At 50.0% G+C, this 16,731-nt stretch overlaps 1 protein-coding gene across 5 annotated transcripts in view; it reads left to right on the forward strand.

The window, feature by feature from the left end:
- The window catches only part of tmc5 (transmembrane channel like 5), a 266,568-nt gene that overhangs the window by 61,867 nt on the left and 187,970 nt on the right, over window positions 1-16,731 (forward strand). For all 5 annotated transcript variants that reach the window (XM_072481874.1, XM_072481877.1, XM_072481878.1 and 2 more), the window contains exons 3-4: window positions 775-971; window positions 3,719-3,853. In XM_072481874.1, coding sequence (XP_072337975.1) covers window positions 775-971; window positions 3,719-3,853 — 332 coding nt within the window. The remainder of the gene's footprint in view (window positions 1-774; window positions 972-3,718; window positions 3,854-16,731) is intronic.

Genomic DNA, 16,731 nt, shown 5'->3' on the forward strand with positions numbered 1-16,731 from the left:
TAAACGTTTACAGTGTTCTGCCTCAAAGCTATATTTCCAGGTTGTGTGAGACAGAATACCATAAAGGTTTCACAATGATAAATGTGTTTTTTAAGGGAGGTTTTAATCCAGTGGTTTTTCAGCAGTTATATAGAAAAATATGTAGCTAATAATGGCAAAACAAAGGTTGATGGAAGCTGATGTAACACTATTGTTGATGCTGTTGTTTTTGAGGCACTGGTTTTAACTCTCTTGTGGTTATGAAAACAGCTCAGAACAGTATCAGGTACAGCAGAGGTCTAAGGTGTTTATTGTGTAATTATTGTCAAGTTGGAGAAATAGTCTTGGGGGAATGAACACACAACACTCTGCAGAGGGACCCAAATCCTTACAATCTATATCCATATGTTAGTATCACATTATTCTGAAAAAGCAGGGATATTTGTGCAAGAGGGTATATTCAAATGATAAATAGATTCTAGAAGCTTAATGTCACACAGACAGAAATATCTTCGGCCAGAATTGAAGGCACTGGAAACTGTTTAAAATATTGTTTTACTGTAATTTAGTTAAAATTATTTATTTTAAAGCTGTTTAATGATTGTCATGTTGAGGTTCTGACCTTTGCTATGTTGGTGAATTCCTCAGTTCTCTGCCGGTCTGGGGCCTTGCCAATATGCAAGCAAAGAGCTTCAGGTGGTTCTACAGATTGATATTACAAAGCAAAATGTAGACATTATTAAATTGGCTAAAAATACATCCTTTTGCAAATATTTTTGTTTTCTGCCGCATTAGTGCCCAGGGGATACCGTCTACGTTTCGCACAGCCCCACTGCACCCTCCTTATCCGCAGAATCCGTTACACTCATCAAGTGATCTGAGACGATGGGAGCCGTCAGAGATGATCCCAATGAGATCAATTGACAGAGAAACAAGCAGACCAAGGCCTCCATTCTTTAATATGGATCCACCTGAAAATGAAACTGGATGTGGTATGTTTTTATATTACTCAGAGCTGTTTCTGGGGCAATCTGGGCTTGATTTTCAAACAGTTATTTGTGCTCTGCAGGCAAATTGGGTTTTTAATGAATATTTACTGGTAGTTCCTGAACGTTGACTTTGGCTTCTACATTTTTGGTCTTTGCTGACCTGCTTACCCAAAGGACTAACAAATTCTTCACTTCCAGTAATTACAGAAAATATACAATACCGAAGAAGGCCATTTGGCCCAGCTTGTCGGTGCTGTTCTCAGCCTTTTCCCATCCAGCTCTATCAGCCTGACTCCATGTTTTCATCATCCTTATATCATTGCCAACTTTCCTTTAGATGCACCCATGCCATTTTCCTGGGGAGTCAGTGATGGAGTGGCAATGCTACAGGATTGGTAATGCAGAGTCGACTATGGGATGATGTTGTGTGGAGAGGTCACGCTGATCAACTTTCAGCAACGAGAACTAGTTTTCCAGAGACAGAGTCAACCGAGAGTTTGCAACAAACTGTGGCAAGTGAAGACCCCGATGTACTTGAGAGCCTGTCAATACCAGAGACAACTGTGGAAGACTATGCCCCAGGCGAGGACACTTCAACACCGCATCAACCTGCAAACACGACGTCCGACTCGGATTGAGACAACAATGCCCAAACTAAACCCGAAGCACCAGAGGTTATAGTCAACACGCAAAAGCTGACACCTGAGGTATGCCGACAACTGCACAGAAATCAGCGTCTTCCAAAACATCAAACTTATTGACTTGTGTTTGTTGACTGTTTATATTGTAAATGTTGATAATGTTATTTTGTGTTTCATTGCCGAAACCTTTTAATGTTTTACTGTAAAGGGGGAGGAGAGTGTTGTGTATTCATGTTTGTTCCTCGTTGGGACAAGGTCAGATGAAGAGTCTGATCACGTGATGTATAGATGATGTCGTCAGCGTTTGGCTGATCAGTTCGATGCCCGATGTGCAGACTCGGCCACGTGCAGGGCAGGAAGTGCTCGGATGGTTGAGTTGTTGGGCACTCCCTCCAATGCTTCAACGTCACCTCTGCATATTCGGTAAAGTCTTGGTCACAAGTCAGGATCCCCCTAAATGGGTAGAGAGGTTTGATCTCTTCAGGTGTGTTTTGAGGCCATCTCCAAAGCATTTCCATTGTCTGCCTTGGAGTAATCTGCCAAGACCAAGTTCCAAGGAGTTGTTGCTTCAGGGACCTGGTGTCAGGTTAATGAACGACAAACCCTGAGAAGCAGCGCTGGTTTTGAGTGGTTAGTCCTTTGACGCTCGCCATGTTATCTTGCGAGAGGACATTGCTATTCCACCTCCTTTCGTGCCACTGGACTTGGAGGATCTGGCAAAGACATTGCTGCTGATGGCATGTCTCCAATGGTTTGAGGTGTCTGCAGGTTGTCCAAGTCTCCAAAGCATCTGGGAGTGAGGGCATCGCTGCTGCCTGGTTAATCGTGACCTTAGTCTTGAGTTTGGGATCCAGATCCTCAAATACTCCGTTTCTCAAACATCCAGTGACAGAGCTGGTACATTGGAAGTTGTGATTAATTTTGCCATCAATTAATTATCAGGTTGTCTGTCCTATTGCTGTTTGTGGAGCGTTACTGTTTGTAAATAAGGTGCCGTCTTCCTCTACATGAAAACAGCGATTACACGTTACAACTTCTTCATTGACTTCAAAATACTTTAGGACATTAAAGGCTTAAAGTGCTTAATTTAAATTTGTCTGCTATTGTATAAGCTGATATTAAATGGGTGGCATGATGGTACAGTGGTTAGCACTGCTGCCTCACAGTGCCAGGGTCCCGGGTTTGATTCCGACCTTGGGTGACTGTGCGCAATCGGCACGTTCTCCCCGTGTCTGCGTGGGTTTCCTCCGGGTGCTCCGGTTTCCTCCCGCAGTCCAAAGATGTGCAAGTTAGGTGGATTGGCCGTGCTGAATTGCCCCTTAGGGTGGGGTTACAGGAATAGGCCGGAGGTTTGGGCTGAGAGAGGATGGCCTTTCAAAAGGGTCAGTGCAGACCCGATGGGCCGAATGGCCTCCTTCTGCACTGTAGGGATTCTATGATTCTATGAAATGTGTCTGCTATTGTTGAAACCTATGACCCTTTGCCGTATTCTTGCAAATTGATTTGAAGTTCCTCAACAGATGATTTGTAAGAACTTCAGAGATGAATTACCAGCTTTTTCGCTGACAGTGAAACAAGCCCACCTTCGAAAGTGGTGTCTGGTTAATTGGGATAGCAGGACAGTAGAGTCCGAGGTGATTAAGACAGACTCTGCCTTTAAGACAGAGTTAGATAGGTTCTTGATAATAAGGGGATCAGGGGTTATGGGGAGAAGGCAGGAGAATGGGGATGAGAAAAATATCAGCCATGATTGAATGGCGGAGCAGACTCGATGGGCCGAGTGGCCTAATTCCGCTCCTGTGTCTTATGGGCTTTTGGATTCCCTGTTAGACTGTCAAAGATAGGTGTCCTATTTTGGAAACTGAATGGTCGACCATTTTCTTGTAAATCTGCGAGTTTGCTACTGGGGTAAAAGAGCATTTTAGCATTGTTAACACTGACCAGCACATCCTCGATGTTAGCTTCCAGGAATGCAAACTGGACAAATATTGATATTTTTGTCCTTGTACTCAATTTAATACTTTGCCCCCCAACTGTTCAATCACTTTAATAGTTACATCACATTCTATGAAATATATTTACAATTGTTATGTTGTTGTTAATGGACAGATAATACTGGATTTGAACTCTGGCCAGATGATTCTTATGGCACTTTCTCATCTCCAAAAGATGGTTCTGGTCAGCGAGATACTTCATCCATTCCTGACATTCACCAAAATGAAGAAACATCAAACAAAGAGCCAGGTATATACAGTTAATTTAAATTGTTAATACTTGTATAGGTTGAATGTAAATCTATGATAAAAGTGCCCTTATTTAAAGGGTAAATTCTTCTGCAGCACTACCCTGAGGAATGAGTAGCAATATCCCTTTGGCGGAGGGATTGCAAAACCAATTTAAAAGCACAGTCAAAAGAACTAAAAGCAGCCTGAAAATTAAATTTACGCAGCGAGTGGTTAGGATCTGGAATGCAGGGCCTGAATGTGGTGGAGACAGGTTCAAGTGTGGCTTTCAAAGGGAATTGGATACACACTAATAGATATTTTAAAATTACAGACCCACAGAAAGGGTCAGGGAGTGGAACCATCTGAATTAGGGTTAGCAAACTATCCGGCTGCATCACAACCTGGTATGGCAACTGCTCGGTCCAAGATCGCAAGAAACTGCAGAGTGTGGTGAACTCAGCCCAACGCATCACACAAGCTTGCCACCCCCACATTGATTCTGTCTACACCTCCCGCTGCCTCAGGAAGGCAGACAGCATTATCAGAGACCCCTCCCACCCGGGCATTGCCTTCTTCCAGACCCTTCCATCAGGCAGAAGGTACAGAAGTCTGAAGACCCGCACATCGAGACATAGGAACAGTTTCTTCCCCACAGCTACAAGACTCCTCAACGACTCCTCCTCGGACTGATCTGTTCCCTGTAAGAACACTATTCACGACACCCTATGCTGCTCTTGCTCATGCATTTGCTTTGTTTGGCCCCTTGTTCCGCACTGTAACCAATCACTGTTTGTCGATGTACCATTTGTCAATGTTCTCTGTTGATTATTCTTTTTGTCTACTGTGTACGTACTGTGTACGTTCCCTCGGCCGCAGAAAAATACTTTTCACTGTACTTCAGTACATGTGACAATAAATCAAATCAAATTGATCTTGAAGGCAGCACAGACTTGATGGAGCAAATGGCTGTCTTCTGTGCTGGAACCATTCCAAGTTTCTAACTGTGAAGAACATCTTTATAGCCTTCTGGAATCAACATTGAGTTCAACAATTTCAAATCATAATCTTGCCCCCTTTTCATGGCCTGCAGCTATAGGTAACATAGCTATTTCACTTCCATATCTTTTATTCCTTTTTCCAATACCATCTCCTTTTGCCTTGCACGATCGCCATAAGACCATAAGACATAGGAGCAGAATTAGGCCACTCGGCCCATCGAGTCTGCTCCGCCATTCAATCATGGCTGATATTTTCTCATCCCCATTCTCCTGCCTTCTCCCCATAACCCCTGATTCCCTTATTAATCAAGAATCTATCTCTGTCTTAAAAGACACTCAGTGATTTGGCCTCCACAGCCTTCTGCGGCAAAGAGTTCCACAGATTCACCCCCCCTCTGGCTGAAGAAATTCCTCCTCATCTCTGTTTTAAAGGATCGTCCCTTTAGTCTGAGATTGTTGTCCTCTGGTTCTAATTTTTCTACAAGTGGAAACATCCTCTCCACGTCCACTCTATTCAGGCCTCGCAATATCCTGTAAGTTTCAATAAGATCCCCCCTCATCCTTTTAAACTCCAACGAGTACAGACCCGGAGTCCTCAACCGTTCCTCATATGACAAGCTCTTCATTCCAGGGATCCTTCCTGTGAACCTCCTCTGGACCCTTTCCAAGGCCAGTGCATACTTCCTTAGTTACGGGGCCCAAAACTGCTCACAATACTCCCAATGGGGTCTGACTCCATTCACCTATTGGGTGTAAATTCTGTGAAAACGGGAGGGGTCCCATCTCCGGGGCCATAAGTAAGACTTCTGTGACAATCAGGATCATTTTTCCGGCAGCCAATCAAGTGTTTGCCGCCAAGCTGCTGTTCCTTAGGAATATTGTCCACTCTGCAGAACTTCCAGTTTATTCCAAGGGTTGGCAACTCAGCCGCAACAGCACAGCCACCAGGATTGGTCACTGAGGGCAGGCAGGGTTGGACATTACCACTAGGGGAAGGGCTCCTGTATTTGTATGTGTGGGGGTTGATTCCAATTGCCATTATGATTCTATTGTGCTTAAAGAGGACTACGGCATGAAGAATAAATAGTTCAACAGAGGTATACGGATGTTGCTTAGCAACTGGAGGCCCTTTTAAAAAGGTGTTTTTGTTCTTGGCTTTAGCTGGATATATTGCAGTTGGGGACAGGACATTGTGGAGCAAACATCTCTCAATTCTGCCAGGAGAAACTGGATAGGACAAGAGAGATGCAAAGAGGTAGGCTTCCTGAGGAACAATATGCAGCCCAGATAACCAGGAAATTGGGACAGAAAATATATCTTAAGACTACTGGAGTTAGGAGAACAGAGATCAAGTTATTGTTCAGAAGAATTCAAGGAAGAGTGAACAAAGGGTTCCGTGTTAAAGAGACAATTGTAGTAATAAGGTGTAACAGTGGGACAGCAGACTTCAGAGGTAAATCAAACGTTTGATGCCATTTTACCAGAGTGTGGGAATCAAGAGTTAAAGCAATTGTGAACAGTTTGGACAAAGAAATCCTAAAACCTGGACTGGATGTACTGATATAAGTGGAGCAGACGCTTTGTTTAAACGAGTCATTTGGAAAAATCTGGTCAGGATTTCAGAATCCAAATTGCTGATGGGAAGCATTGTTATGAAAGGAGATTGTAAACTGTGTTTTTGGAAGTGGAGTTTGGAAACCCTCATGCGACAATCGTCTGGGGTATTTTGAGGAGAAATTCACAGACATTCACTTGGGGTTCAGAGTTGAGAGTGCATTTGACCACCGCCATCTTGTGTGTTTATAAGGGAATCTGTGTCAATGAGACCATTGAAGATGAAGATATACTTTGTAATCCATGTCAATCTTAACATTTATGTATATTTGTTAAAGTAAGTGGGGAGCAAAGTTATTTTGTATTATAATCCAATTTTTCCGTGTTTACTAAATGTTTTTTCCTTGTTGTTAACACTGATTAGCGGTCCTGTGACTCTGCTCCTTCACGTTTTATGAAAACATGGAAGTTGCAGGGGGCTGGGTTCTTCCAAAATGGGACTATGTCCCTACGCCGGCGTAAAAACGCTGGGGTTTTACTCCAGAGATTCCTGGAATGAAGATCAGCTAATTCAGTGCCCTGCAGGGGTCTAGCTGGGACCCGGGGTGCTTCACGCAGCTTTAGCTGTGGATACGGCCCCCGCACTTGGAGATTGGAGTCCGTGCATGGGCACGGCGTCCTCCAGCGGCCACCCCGAGCTCCATGGCGGATTCAGACCTCGGAGCCACACACAAAAATTAGACCCCCGCCCCCCAGATCGGCTGCGCGCCCGAGTATCTAACCGCGTGGATCTAACCCCCGCCTGCCGATAAGGGTCCGCCCCCCACCGGTGTCAGATCCCCCCCGCCGTCCCCCCCCCCCGCCCCCCCCCACCCCCCACCCCCCCCCCCCCCCGACCAGGACGGCCAAGGACAGAGTCCGCAGCTGCCACACGAGCATCCCGACCAGCAATACTAGGTTAGAACCACACTGTTGGGAACTCGGCTGGTCGAGAGCGGAGGCGGGCCTCTGTCAATGGGCCCCCAGCCACGTGGAGTACTCCACGATCACGCCAATTCTCGGGTCCCGGAGAATCGCCGGACCAGCGGTGGGCTCGATTTCGCCCGGAGAATCTAGCCCACAATCCTTTAAGCCAGGGGGCGGGAATCCCCACGCCTGTCGCGAATTGCGTCACGTCGCCCCAGCGCAGAGCGGAGAAACGGCGCCATTGGCGTCACCGTGGTTGCCGCGCTGCCGGTCGGGGGCCGCTCTACGCGACCGGCCCGCCGATTCTTGGCCCGGGATGGGCCGAGCGGCCGTCGTAAAAACGCCGAGTCCCACCGGCACCATCCACACCTGCTGTTAGCCGGCGGAAACTCGGCCTGGAAGGGTCCGGGGGCGGCCTGTGGGGAGGGAGGGGGTTCTGACCCCGGGGGGGTGGGGCCTCCGATGTGGCCTGGCCCGCGATCGGGGCCCACCGATCGGCGGGCCGGCCTCTCTGTCGGCGGGCCTCCTTTCCTCCGCCGGCAATGTTATATCCCTGCGCCATTGTTGTGCGGGGCGGCCTGGGGGAAGACGGCAACTGCGCATGCCCGGGACCCAAGGCGCCGCGTCTTTCACGCGCGCCGCGCCGCGACCCCGCCCCCGCAAATCGCACCACACCCCTGCCGGCCCCACAGAGGCCCCAAAATGGGGTCTGGGAATGGGCATCGATGCCAGAGTAAAACACACCGGCGTCGGCACTGAGACTCCCGTTGGGAGAATCCCGCCCCAGGCCTTTATTTGTCCACTGAGTGTATCAGTTGGTCTCCAGGCTCTCTGCCCCGTACACACTGTTGGTAAAGTGGGAACTGGAAGGCACCAAGAACACCCCCCCCCCCCCCGCACCACAACAACCCCCCCGCACCACCACAACCCACCCCCACCCCTCTCCCAGCTCCCCAGCACCTTTCAATGGCATTTCATCAGCCTTACCCACTCCCAGCCTGTCCCCAAAGGGCTGCTAAAATCCCCGGGCGCGATCTAACGGCTTGGCACGAATAAGAGAGGGCGGGTTCGATCGTGTGAGAGTCCGAAATCAGGAAGTGCGCCAGGCGCCGATTGGGCAAGGCCTGGGTTCTGCCGCACCGAGCTGAGAAACCAAAGGCACCAATTACAAATGTTTTCTTTATAAATTTAAAGTACCCAATTTTGTTCTCCAATTTAGCGCGGCCAATCCACCTACCCTGCACATCTTTGTGTTGTGGGGGCGAAACCCACGCAAACACCGGGAGAATGTGCAAACTCCACACGGACAGTGACCCAGAGCCGGGACCGAACCTGGGACCTCATCACCGCAGTCCCAGTGCTAACCACTGCTAATCACCAATTAAGGCCAATCTCCATCTCATTAACGGGACGGACCCCCTTATCTAAAGGCATCCCGTGATCTAACCGGCTCCTCAGCGAGCGGACACGCGGTCCGTGATCTAACCGACTCCTCAGCGAGCGGACACGCGGTACCGTGATCTAACCGGCTGCTCAGCGAGCGGACACGCGGTACCGTGATCTAACCGACTGCTCAGTGAGCGGACACGCGGTACCGTGATCTAACCGGCTCCTCAGGGAGCGAACACGCGGTACCGTGATCTAACCGACTGCTCAGCGAGCGGACACGCGGTACCGTGATCTAACCGGCTGCTCAGCGAGCGGACACGCGGTACCGTGATCTAACCGGCTGCTCAGCGAGCGGACACGCGGTACCGTGATCTAACCGGCTGCTCAGCGAGCGGACACGCGGTCCGTGATCTAACCGGCTCCTCAGCGAGCAGACACGCGGTCCGTGATCTAACCGGCTCCTCAGCGAGCAGACACGCGGTCCGTGATCTAACCGGCTCCTCAGCGAGCAGACACGCGGTCCGTGATCTAACCGGCTCCTCAGCGAGCAGACACGCGGTCCGTGATCTAACCGGCTCCTCAGCGAGCGGACACGCGGTCCGTGATCTAACCGGCTGCTCAGCGAGCGGACACGCGGTCCGTGATCTAACCGGCTGCTCAGCGAGCGGACACGCGGTACCGTGATCTAACCGGCTGCTCAGCGAGCGGACATGCGGTCCGTGATCTAACCGGCTCCTCAGCGAGCGGACACGCGGTACCGTGATCTAACCGGCTGCTCAGCGAGCGGACACGCGGTACCGTGATCTAACCGACTGCTCAGTGAGCGGACACGCGGTACCGTGATCTAACCGGCTCCTCAGGGAGCGAACACGCGGTACCGTGATCTAACCGACTGCTCAGCGAGCGGACACGCGGTACCGTGATCTAACCGGCTGCTCAGCGAGCGGACACGCGGTACCGTGATCTAACCGGCTGCTCAGCGAGCGGACACGCGGTACCGTTTAGCAAACCTATTTAAAAACCCGAAGCTGGCCCAACGGCATCGGAGGAGGTGCGTAGCCAGTTTGGAAAATGGGTGGTTAGCCGGGGGGGGCGCGAGAGGCTCTAGGAGGTGGGGGGGGGGTGAGTGCGGTTTTGTGGGGGGGGGGGGGGGGTGTGCCACCGGTGGAGGGATGCCCCTGTGTTGGGGGGGGGGTTGGGGCAGGGCGAGGGGCTCGACACCCTCCGCCCCGGATTGTGTATACCCGTACCAGGGGCGACTTCACCTGCTGCCTGTCTGTCCCACCCCCACCGTGGGTCCGGCATGCCCAGGGAGGCCCTCCTGTCTGTCTGCTGACAGCGCTCTCACCCATCACCTGCACGGGATATGCCGTGGGTGGGACACTGTCAGATCTAGGACCACCCTGCCCGGGGGCAGAGGGCGAACAGGGGAAGGGCGTGTAGCCTGGCCCGCTGTCCATATGACATGACGGAGGCTTCACGGTGTGCCATGCAATCACCTGCAAGGTGTGCCGTTGTCTGGGGGGGGGGGGGGTGGGAAGCGCTCGGGACCACCGTCGACTACTCGGTGGGTGGTCCCGGGTCATCCTCCAGCGCTCCCTCCTCCTGGTTGGTGCCTGGAGGGTCCCGTTGGGATGGAGGGGCAGCTGGATTGAGCTCCAAAGGCCCTGTTCTTCCAGCCCTGGCGGCTCCCCATTGTCTGCACCATGGTGTCTGCCCTCAGCGATGCCCCTCTGTGACCAGGTCACACTCCGCAGCACCTTGCCAGTGTCTGCCTGCCTCTGGGACATGCCCCTGAGACTGGGATATTGTCTACAGTGCTTCGGGAAGGTCCACCTGCGTCAGAGACACAGTCCCCAGTGACTGCCACATGCTGTCAAGGCCCTCAGCCACTGACTGAACAACACCCGTGGTGCTGACGTCGTACTCCTGCCTCTCCACTGCGGTCACCATCCTAGACGTGTTTTCCTCTGTGCCACACATTGCCGTGCCATCTCCTGAGCCCGCAGCTTTTGGGACTCCTCCAATCAGCCACGGAGCCACTGACAACCCGCTCACGGCTGCCCCCTATTGGGTGTATCAGCTCTGGGTAACCCTGGTCCAGAGGCTCAGCAACTGACTGGGACCCAGCTGGGTCCTGGGATCCAGCTGCCCTCCGACTGGACATTCCTGCCTCCGCCAGGTGTGCATCAGCAGCTGTGTGGTGGTCACCAGATTGTCCACTACATTCCCCCACCGAGGTGTGTGTCTCCGCGCCAGTGGAGGGTGGGGTTGGCAGCTGTGACACCTCGACAGTGGCATCCTCGGAGCTCTCCCCTCAGACAGCCAGCCATCCCAGCACCATCAGATGGGAATCCTGCGGGAGAATAGACATGTGGTGAGTGGGAGGGAGGGATCATTATGTCTGACATGAACACACATGTGACAGGTTAGCTGGGTGGTGGGCGATGGATACTCACCTTGCTGTGACCTCGGCCATCCCGCAATCTCCAGGGCCCGTTCCTCGGAGACGATGAGAACTCTGGTGACCGGCACCTCACTGCCCGCCTGGGCCCTTCCCCATCTGTTATGGGGCAACTTCTCCTGCAGGGACAGAGAAAGGGCATTGTGTCACGTACCTTTCTATGGGAAGCAAGAGATGAAATTGCAGAGCCGTTGGCAATGATCTTTTCGTCCTCACTGTCAACAGGGGTGGTACCAGGGGATTGGAGAGTGGTGAATGCCGTGCCCCTGTTCAAAAAAGGGACGAGGGATAACCCTGGGAATTACAGGCTGTAGCGCACAAAGACTCACGAGAGACGAATAGAGATGAAGTCGATGAGGCTTTATTAAGCGTGACTTGTCCCCCGCAGTTCAGCAACAGACTGGCCTGCGGGGGAGAACTCCTGGTTCTTATACTCCGCCTTCAGGGCGGAGCTAGAGATCAACAGCCAACCAGGACCCGGGATCTGTCAGCCAATGACATCACGGCTTCACAGTCCCACATGACCCCTAATGCATACTACCACACAGGCCAGTTAGTCTTACTTCGGTGGTAGGCAAAGTAATGGAAAGGGTACTGAAGGATAGGATTTCTGAGCATCTGGAAAGACACTGCTTGATTAGGGATAGTCAGCACGGATTTGTGGGGGGTAGGTCTTGCCTTACAAGTTTTATTGAATTCTTTGGGGAGGTGACCAAGCATGTGGATGAAGGTAAAGCAGTGGATGTAGTGTACATGGATTTTAGTAAGGCATTTGATAAGGTTCCCCATGGTAGGCTTCTGCAGAAAGTAAGGAGGCATGGGATAGTGGGAAATTTGGCCAGTTGGATAACAAACTGGCTAACCGATAGAAGTCAGAGAGTGGTGGTGGATGGCAAATATTCAGCCTTGATCCCAGTTACCAGTGGCGTACCGCAGGGATCAGTACTGGGTCCTCTGCTGTTTGTGATTTTCATTAATGACTTAGATGAGGGAGTTGAAGGGTGGGTCAGTAAATTTGCAGATGATACGAAGATTGGTCGAGTTGTGGATAGTGAGGAGGGCTGTTGTCGGCTGCAAAGAGACATAGATAGGATGCAGAGCTGGGCTGAGAAGTGGCAGATGGAGTTTAACCCTGAAAAGTGTGAGGTTGTCCATTTTGGAAGGACAAATATGAATGCGGAATACAGGGTTAACGGTAGAGTTCTTGGCAATGTGGAGGAGCAGAGAGATCTTGGGGTCTATGTTCATACATCTTTGAAAGTTGCCACTCAAGTGGATAGAGCTGTGAAGAAGGCCTATGGTGTGCGAGCGTTCATTAACAGAGGGATTGAATTTAAGAGCCGTGAGGTGATGATGCAGCTGTACAAAACTTTGGTAAGGCCACATTTGGAGTACTGTGTACAGTTCTGGTCGCCTCATTTTAGGAAGGACGTGGAAGCTTTGGAAAAGGTGCAAAGGAGATTTACCAGGATGTTGCCTGGAATGGAGAGTAGGTTTTACGAGGAAAGGTTGAGGGTGCTAGGCCTTTTCTCATTAGAGCGGAGAAGGATGAGGGGCGACTTGATAGAGGTTTATAAGATGATCAGGGGAATAGATAGAGTCGACAGTCAGATAATTTTTCCCCGGGTGGAACAAACCATTACAAGGGGACATAAATTTAAGGTGAATGGTGGAAGATATAGGGGGGATGTCAGAGGTAGGTTCTTTACCCAGAGAGTAGTGGGGGCATGGAATGCACTGCCTGTGGAAGTAGTTGAGTCGGAAACATTAGGGACCTTCAAGCAGCTATTGGATAGATACATGGATTACGGTAAAATTATATAGTGTAGATTTATTTGTTCTTAAGAGCAGCACGGTAGCATTGTGGATAACGCAATTGCTTCACAGCTCCAGGGTCCCAGGTTTGATTCCGGCTTGGGCCACTGTCTGTGCGGAGTCTGCACGTTCTCCGCGTGGGTTTCCTCCGGGTGCTCCGGTTTCCTCCCACAGTCCAAAGATGTGCAGGTTAGGTGGATTGGCCATGATAAATTGCCCTTAGTGTCCAAAATTGCCCTTAGTGTTGGGTGGAGGTGTTGACTTTGGGTAGGGTGCCCTTTCCAAGAGCCGGTGCAGACTCAATGGGCCGAATGGCCTCCTTCTGCACTGTAAATTCAATGATAATCTATGATTACTCTAGGACAAAGGTTCGGCACAACATCGTGGGCCAAAGGGCCTGTTCTGTGCTGTATTTTTCTATGTTCTATGTTCTATGTACCTTTAAGAAATGGGTGATTATCAGTGATGTCAGAGTGTGGGTGGAGCTGGGCTGACTATCAGCCTTTTACTTTCGTTTTAGGCTGTTTGCTGCAGGGTCTGTTTTGGTTTCTTTTTCAGAGCTGGATAGCTGCAGTCACAGCCAGAAAGGGGTATTAGTCTCTCTCTCTGTAATCTAAAAACTGTAAATCAATCCTTTGGTGATTTAAAACTAATAACTGCTCTCAGTAGTGACTTTAACCTGATGTGCTTCTGTTAAAGGTTATGTTTTTAAGTCTTATGGATGTTAAAAGGAAAGCTTAAAAGGTTACTTCATATTGTATTCTTTGGGGGTTGTATTTGAATTAATGGTTGCTAAGATGTTCACTATGTTTTAAAAAGGTTAACTTGAGTTCATAGAATAAACATTGTTTTGCTTTAAAAAAATACTTTTCCATTCCTGCTGTTCCACACCTGTAGAGTGGGCCGTGTGCTCCCCACACCACAATCTATTAAAAGTTGTGGGTCAGGTGAACTCCATAATACACTTTGGGGTTCTCTAAACCCTGGCCCATAACAATTGTCAGCCGCACATTTCATGTATCACAAGGAGGGGGAGGGGTGGGCTGGCAGGCGGGACCAGTGCCAGGGAGCCGATGCCACCTCACCCGTGTGGCCCGGTGGAGATTGTTTCGCTTCTTACGGCACTGGGTGCCGATCATCCTGGTGACACTCCCTGAGCTGACCACCGCTACCACTTCCTCCCAGGTGGCACTGGCTGCCCTGTGGCTGACCCTCCGACCCTCTCGAGAGAACAGGATATTCAGTGTGGACTGCACCGCGTCCAGCAGTCTGGCCAGGTCGACGTCTCCGAATCGCGGAGCTGGTCTGTGCGGTGACATGGCTGTGTGCGGGGTTTGCTCTGCAGGATCGGTTTAGGAGCTGCTCCCCCTCGTTAGCGGAGAGCTCCCGGACACGGTCCCGGCTAATCAGCTGGCGAGACAGTCATAGAACATAGAACATAGAACAATACAGCGCAGTACAGGCCCTTCGGCCCACGATGTTGCACCGAAACAAAAGCCATCTAACCTACACTATGCCATTATCATCCATATGTTTATCCAATAAACTTTTAAATGCCCTCAATGTTGGCGAGTTCACTACTGTAGCAGGTAGGGCATTCCACGGCCTCACTACTCTTTGCGTAAAGAACCTACCTCTGACCTCTGTCCTATATCTATTACCCCTCAGTTTAAAGTTATGTCCCCTCGTGCCAGCCATATCCATCCGCGGGAGAAGGCTCTCACTGTCCACCCTATCCAACCCCCTGATCATTTTGTATGCCTCTATTAAGTCTCCTCTTAACCTTCTTCTCTCCAACGAAAACAACCTCAAGTCCGTCAGCCTTTCCTCATAAGATTTTCCCTCCATACCAGGCAACATCCTGGTAAATCTCCTCTGCACCCGCTCCAAAGCCTCCACATCCTTCCTATAATGCGGTGACCAGAACTGTACGCAATACTCCAAATGCGGCCGGACCAGAGTTCTGTACAGCTGCAACATGACCTCCCGACTCCGGAACTCAATCCCTCTACCAATAAAGGCCAACACTCCATAGGCCTTCTTCACAACCCTATCAACCTGGGTGGCAACTTTCAGGGATCTATGTACATGGACACCTAGATCCCTCTGCTCAGCCACACTTTCAAGAACTTTACCATTAGCCAAATATTCCGCATTCCTGTTATTCCTTCCAAAGTGAATCACTTCACACTTCTCTACATTAAACTCCATTTGCCACCTCTCAGCCCAGCTCTGCAGCTTATCTATATCCCTCTGTAACCTGCTACATCCTTCCACACTATCGACAACACCACCGACTTTAGTATCATCTGCAAATTTACTCACCCACCCTTCTGTGCCTTCCTCTAGGTCATTGATAAAAATGACAAACAGCAACGGCCCCAGAACAGATCCTTGTGGTACTCCACTTGTGACTGTACTCCATTCTGAACATTTCCCATCAACCACCACCCTCTGTCTTCTTTCAGCTAGCCAATTTCTGATCCACATCTCTAAATCACCCTCAATCCCCAGCCTCCGTATTTTTTGCAATAGCCTACCGTGGGGAACCTTATCAAACGCTTTGCTGAAATCCATATACACCACATCAACTGCTCTACCCTCGTCTACCTGTTCAGTCACCTTCTCAAAGAACTCAATAAGGTTTGTGAGGCATGACCTACCCTTCATAAAGCCATGCTGACTATCCCTGATCATATTATTCCTATCTAGATGATTATAAATCTTGTCTCTTATAATCCCCTCCAAGACTTTACCCACTACAGACGTGAGGCTCACCGGTCTATAGTTGCCGGGGTTGTCTCTGCTCCCCTTTTTGAACAAAGGGACCACATTTGCTGTCCTCCAGTCCTCTGGCACTATTCCTGTAGCCAATGATGACATAAAAATCAAAGCCAAAGGTCCAGCAATCTCTTCCCTGGCCTCCCATAGAATCCTAGGATAAATCCCATCAGGTCCCGGGGACTTATCTATTTTCAGCCTGTCCAGAATTGCCAACACCTCTTCCCTACGTACCTCAATGCCATCTATTCTATTAGCCTGGGGCTCAGCATTCTCCTCCACAACATTATCTTTTTCCTGAGTGAATACTGACGAAAAATATTCATTTAGTATCTCGCCTATCTCTTCAGACTCCACACACAATTTCCCATCCCTGTCCTTGACTGGTCCTACTCTTTCCCTAGTCATTTGCTTATTCCTGACATACCTATAGAAAGCTTTTGGGTTTTCCTTGATCCTTCCTGCCAAATACTTCTCATGTCCCCTCCTTGCTCGTCTTAGCTCTCTCTTTAGATCCTTCCTCGCTACCTTGTAACTATCCATCGCCCCAACCGAAACTTCACACTTCATCTTCACATAGGCCTCCTTCTTCCTCTTAACAAGAGATTCCACTTCCTTGGTAAACCACGGTTCCCTCGCTCGACGCCTTCCTCCCTGTCTGACCGGTACATACTTATCAAGAACACGCAGTAGCTGATCCTTGAACAAGCCCCACTTATCCAGTGTGCCCAACACTTGCAGCCTACTTCTCCACCTTATCCCCCCCAAGTCACGTCTAATGGCATCATAATTGCCCTTCCCCCAGCTATAACTCTTGCCCTGCGGTGTATACTTATCCCTTTCCATCATTAACGTAAACGTCACCGAATTGTGGTCACTGTCCCCAAAGTGCTCTCCTACCTCCAAATCCAACACCTGGCCTGGTTCATT

Source organism: Scyliorhinus torazame, chromosome 17 (assembly GCF_047496885.1).
Source record: "Scyliorhinus torazame isolate Kashiwa2021f chromosome 17, sScyTor2.1, whole genome shotgun sequence".
NCBI classification, from domain to species: domain Eukaryota; kingdom Metazoa; phylum Chordata; class Chondrichthyes; order Carcharhiniformes; family Scyliorhinidae; genus Scyliorhinus; species Scyliorhinus torazame.